Here is a 5,908-nt window from a genome sequence, read left to right as displayed (position 1 = left end):
GCCAGGCCTGTTCTAGAAGATTATAGATATAACCTGGTTGCTATGGGAAACACCCCATTGTAGCCCTTAGTATTCATCGTACACCATGATCTAAGTCCCATCATTCAACGTATCGGCCTAGTTGCCGTCCAGTGGTTGGGTTCCAATATAAAACATAATAATACAAGAAACATAAATGGTTAATAATGCAGCCGCCTTACGGTTTGGAGCAGTTACCGGCCGCAGTGACAAGTTTCTAGTCCCCTCCCACAGCGGATATTTTGAGTGAAAATAGGTCTGTATACTGTAAATATGACTCCATCCGGCTTAACCCCTTGGAGAATGGCGAACAATCACAATGATCTACTGTATTGGTTGCCTTGTAGAACTTACTTTATAGAGTGCACAGGCGCCAGGCTGAGAGCAGGATGAACCTGGGCTACAGGATTCTGCTGCCATCTAGGGGTTGGAACTAGGACTTACAAGGGCTTTCAGTAAATGTTTGATGGGCATGGTATTTGCAAGCTGCAATAACCCCATTAGATCAGGGTTGCCTACTTTTGAAAAAAATCATTTCAGGGAGAAAAGTAAAAGGCCATGGGTAAAGTGGGAATGGTCACATCCCCTTTCTGAATGTATACTGAGCAATTTTTTTCTTTGTATACAGTAGAGCTCATGATGTTTTGGGCTGTTTTAAGTCATGAGGGCATAAATAAATAAAAATGCTATTTTCAATGTTCTTCCTACAATAACTTATGAATAATATTTTTTTTTACATTTGAAATGTAAAAAAAAAATAATTCATAATTTATTGTAGGTAGAACATTTTAAATAACTTCATTTTACTTATTTAATACGCCAGCAGCCACCATGAATGTCTGAGATTGATAAATAAAGTAACCACCACCTTCTTTGCTGCGTGATTGTTTCATACGCAGTCATTTCCCCAATCCCGCGGCCGCCGCACCCCCCACGCTGTGCTAACTCTCTGCTGCGCTTGGCGCCTGGAAATCGCTACTGCACATGCTGGAGAGGGCTAGCAGACATACTGTCCTGTCACCTGAGTGTCCCAGGTCCGCTGTACCGGCGAGTGACGTCATGATGCGGAGCACGCTGGCCTGGGACCCGCAATGCACCCTTGGGAACGGGTGCTTGGCAGCCAGGATATATAGATTTTCGGGCGGGGGAGCGGAGAAAGTCAGTTGGAGGGTATGCAGTCCGGCAGAGTCATCGCGTTGGCGGCGTGATCTAGTGCATGCGCAGTACACATTGCGGAAGATCATGCGGCAGCTGCGGGAGAAAAGGGTCCTCTCCCGGGAGTACGTGAAATGTCCCAGGATTCCGGGAGATCCGACAACCCTGCGCTAGATCACTAATAAAACCTGCAACGAGGACAGTCATTTTAACAGAAATGTACGTGTTTTTGTGACAAGCAGAAACCACAAAGGCAACAGTGTTTCTTTGTCTCCAGAAAGGTTTCCGCATATACCTGCAAAAAACACTAATTTTGAGATAATTATGGGCCTGATTCAGAGTTAAGGGCTGCATTTTTTTTTAGCAAATGGACAAACCCATGCTGCATTGCTGGAGGGGCAGATGTAACAGGTGCAGAGAAAGTTACATTTAGGTGGGATGTGTCCAAACGGATATCTATATTTCATTGTAAGAATAATACAGACAGCATTTACACTGCACAGACACAAAATAACTCGCCGAAATCTAACTCTCTGCCAATGTTACATCTGCCCCATCAGTGCAGCATGGTTTTGTCTATTTGCTAAATAGTAACCGTGCGATCAGCTCTGAAATCAGGCCCTATGTCTGTTGGCAGGTCACAAAGGGAGACTTTGGTCTGGTAAAACCTGCCCTGCCCCCCCCCCCCCCCCAGTAAAAAGGTTGATGTTGTAATTGTCAAACCCCCCCCCCAAAAAAAGTCAAAAGTATTTTTTCTTCTTCATAAAGTGGGTATTTTGTATGTTTAACTATGTGACCCCAATCAATGTAACGCTTTGCTTGCCATCACTTAGCAAATCACTATTCCCAATAGCCCACGTGCATGATGTATGGAAACACCCACCAAAAGTGTTTAGAACACGTGTTTTGGGCAGCACGGATGGTGTAATGGTTAGCATTACTGCCTCACCGTACTGAGGTCATGGGTTCCATTCCCACCATGGCCCTAACTGTGCGGAGTTTGTATATTCTCCCCATGTTTGCGTGGGTTTCCTCCGGGTACTCCCGTTTCCTCCCACAATCCAAACATATACTGGTAGGTTAGTTGGTTCCTAACAAAAATTAACCCTAGAATGTCTGTGTGTGCGTGTACATGTGGTAGGGAATATAGATTGTAAGCTCCACTGTGAATGTACAGCGCTGCGGAATATGTGCGCGCTATATAAAAAGAACTGTTAATAAATTAACTCCTTCGACCATGTTGATCCTATGGGGTCCACCTCATTATCGACGGCTTAGATACATTAGTAAATATAGCCCTATAAGCCTAATTAGGTTAAGTTTTATTATAAAAAGAAAAATATTTAAACACAATCATGAAACCAAACACATGAAAAAAGATACACAAAAGATACACAACATAAGGTCACATTTTTTTTATGTTATATTAGAAACAATCGCTACAAACTAAATGGGTATTTACAGCTTCAGAATTGTTGCAAATTATAAATCACAAAAATAAAACCTCCACACCAATAACAGAGTCCTATCTATCGGAACTGTGGGGGGGTATATTATGGTAATTCCTTCTAACAAGTCTATCATAAAAGACCTGAAGCGCATGGACCAAGTAAAACAGAAACTGATGACCGTTACAGGCGGCGGCTCAATCCACAGCAGGTCCCATTGGGGAAGTCACCACCTTGTCCAAACTGCCGTCGGTAAACGCTGATATTTCATCTTCACGGATTCTCCACCAACTGCGGTGGCGGCGTAGGGTACAGTGGTGAAATAAGGTTATAGCCAGGACGACAAGTAGTGTACGGCCTTAAAACACAAATCTTTAGAGGTCGCTCCTGGTCTTACGTCTAAACGCAAGACACCTTAGCGAATGACATTTCATAAAACCATTTAATCGCTGAAGGAAAGACGGAAGGATGAATCGGACTTGCCGGTGTGTAAACATTTGGGGTCAATATCGGAGGTAAATGTACTGCAGCCTGGGTCAGCGGCTCAGAAAATCAGTGATCGGTCTAAAAAGACTCAAAAAACACAGACCAATCCACATGATGGGATGGATGTCCCGCTGGGCAGTTTGAGCGTCAATAGCCGTATTTTTCATTTAAATGGGTCTTTCCATCTCCGGTTTGCCCTGTTTAAGAAAAAACAAAGACCGTATGAACCAACATCTAGCACGGGTGAAATGGAACCAGTGGAATATACAGTGGTTTAATGGTGATGAGGCAGAACGTTGGTCTATGCAGCGTTACCTGTAGGCGGGGTCCAAACACAATAATCCGGGTCATCTTCAGGGTAATTTGAGGAAACAACAACTTGTGGGGGCTACAACGACATTGAAAAACAAAAAAAAAAAAATTACAAAACACAACAGTAATTTGTCTTAACACCAAACAAAAAGAAGTCTAACTAATCCTATTTTTTTTTATATATTTATATATATATATATATATATATATATATATATATATATATATATATATATATATATATATATATATATATATATATATATATATATATATATATATGATAATAATTTAGAGATCTGTATTACATCATTGCCATATTTTTTGGCCACCACAATAAGCTTTCTGAAGCTTACGCCGAAAGGCACAAGAAGCTTATGAGCTTGTTACCCAGAAAAATCTGGAGAGGGATCTCCGACCGTCGCATATTCGTAGTAGGTCTCCTGGATCTTTAAGACTGAAGTCTACTCATCACAAGGGCTAACTATTAGTAGAGGAGCGGTCCCTAGCAAAAGTATCATGAACGGTGCTAATAAACACTGGTATGCCAAATGATACATCCCGTCCTCAGACGAAAGGTATGGCCGGGCACAGAAATCCATTTCGCCAAAAAAAAGTCTCAGTGTCTACGAGAGGCCCCGAGGAGGTCAACGAGAGACACTTACTCTGCTTGGGCCTTGCATCTTCTTCTGCTTCCCTGTAGCTGCTTTAGGAATCTCCTCGGCCTGTTTCACTGGAAGGGAACACAGCAACAGGTCACCTCATCAGGATATACATACACAGACAGAAGTGCGATCTGCTCTCACCATTACCCTATGTAGGCTTATCATAGACAATTTTAGGCTGTCTGGATGTTATTAGTGAACACCCAACGTGTTATAAGAGTCTAAATGAATATTTTATTTGTATGGTACTTGCACTGTAAATGTGCAATTCCACTGTGGCCAGTGACACAATCTCCTTATGATACTTTCCACTGTTCTCCGCCCAACATAACACTCAGGGGAGTGAGGATGTAGGGGGGGATGACTGCGCACCTAAAGGGTTGGGAGTGTTTGGGGCTGGGATCCTCCTGCTGGTACTTGTAACCTCGGGATGGTCCTTCACGTCCTCCTCTGTATCTGCAGGAAACACAACATGTATCACTTTATTAGATCAAAGACGTTGTGGACAGAAGTTAGAGAAGTCAGACATGAGTTACATCATACTGACCCATTACATTACTGCCAAGCGATCAGTATACAGAACCTGGAACATCCCACAAACATCAGAAGCCCATAGCAACCAGATCCAGTGTCATGTATAAGCAACTTCATATATTTGCAGCACCGGGAGCTCCCATCTAATGGGGATGATATCACAATATCTCTTCCTACCTATCCAGCACAGATGGCAGAACTGTGAAGCTGTAGGATAATCACCCTTCCCAAAACAAAGACTGGGTATCATAGTATATACGCCATATGATACATGACTGATGGCAGAACTTATTCCACACAATCTCAACCTCGGTCCGCAGGACCCCACACAGTTCATGTTTTCCAGGTTACCTGTGGGTTTTTAAGTGGAGATATTTGGTGACACACAGCGCACCGGCCGTGTGACCTGGTATACATGCTTGGAAAGAATTACTGCTCACAAAGCCCTTTCTTTGTGATATTGGGAACAAAGAGTACAGCTGTGGGTGTCCCGAAGGTATTTGGAGAGTACAACGTGGGCACGTTTCTCTCATCTGAGCACTCCATGCAAACCAATACACACGTCACTTTATTAGGTACACCTGCTCGTTAATGCAATTACCTAATCACCTAATTAAGTGGTAGCAACTTGATGCATTAAAGAATGCAGACGTGGTCAAGAGGTTCAGCTATTTTTCAGACCATACGGTAGGATGGAGAATTAATGTGATCTACAGGACAGGGGGCGAGAGAATTTATTTGAATGCACTGCACTGGGTTCCATTCTGGTTGGCTAACATAGTTAACTGAGGCTACAGTGGGAACGGGATGACCAACGGTAGAGGAGGACTGAAGACCACCACCTGGTCTGATGGATCTTCATTTCTACTACAACACGGAGGTGGCAGGGTCAGAATTTGGTGTAAACAACGTGACTTCACGACATTTGTAGGATGCTGGCGGTTTAACGGTCAGAAGTGTTTTCTTGCTCAATGTTATGATTTGATAAAAACAAATTAAGATTTGTTTTATTGTCACAGCTTACCCAAGAATTATTGCTGTGTGCACCCTTCTGTGGTGACAGTATGCCCATCCTCGAAGGCTAGTGCCATCAACAGGATGAGGCCAGAGTATTCCAGAAGCTGGCACAGTTCCAGAGCTCAGCACAACACAGCAATGTTGGGATGTGGTGGAACTGGGGGATTCCCAGCCTGCATGAGGCCAATATATCAGCAATGCTAAGGAATATTCCCAACATTTTGCTGAATACATACCACAAAGATGTCAAGCTGGGGGGCAATAGTGGGGTCA

The 5,908-nt window shown here is 43.2% G+C and overlaps 1 protein-coding gene across 1 annotated transcript in view; it reads right to left on the bottom strand.

The window, feature by feature from the left end:
- Positions 1-2,573: 2,573 nt before the first annotated feature.
- The window catches only part of SLC4A1AP (solute carrier family 4 member 1 adaptor protein), an 11,575-nt gene continuing 8,240 nt past the window's right edge, over positions 2,574-5,908 (bottom strand). The window contains exons 8-11 of the mRNA XM_083174848.1: positions 4,457-4,564; positions 4,085-4,152; positions 3,423-3,495; positions 2,574-3,304 (exon numbers count right to left, since the gene is read on the bottom strand). Coding sequence (XP_083030974.1) covers positions 3,255-3,304; positions 3,423-3,495; positions 4,085-4,152; positions 4,457-4,564 — 299 coding nt within the window. The 3' untranslated portion in view covers positions 2,574-3,254. The remainder of the gene's footprint in view (positions 3,305-3,422; positions 3,496-4,084; positions 4,153-4,456; positions 4,565-5,908) is intronic.

This window comes from Crinia signifera, chromosome 3 (assembly GCF_055691185.1).
Source record: "Crinia signifera chromosome 3, ASM5569118v1, whole genome shotgun sequence".
Lineage (NCBI taxonomy): Eukaryota > Metazoa > Chordata > Amphibia > Anura > Myobatrachidae > Crinia > Crinia signifera.
This window is presented reverse-complemented; position numbering and strand designations above follow the sequence as displayed.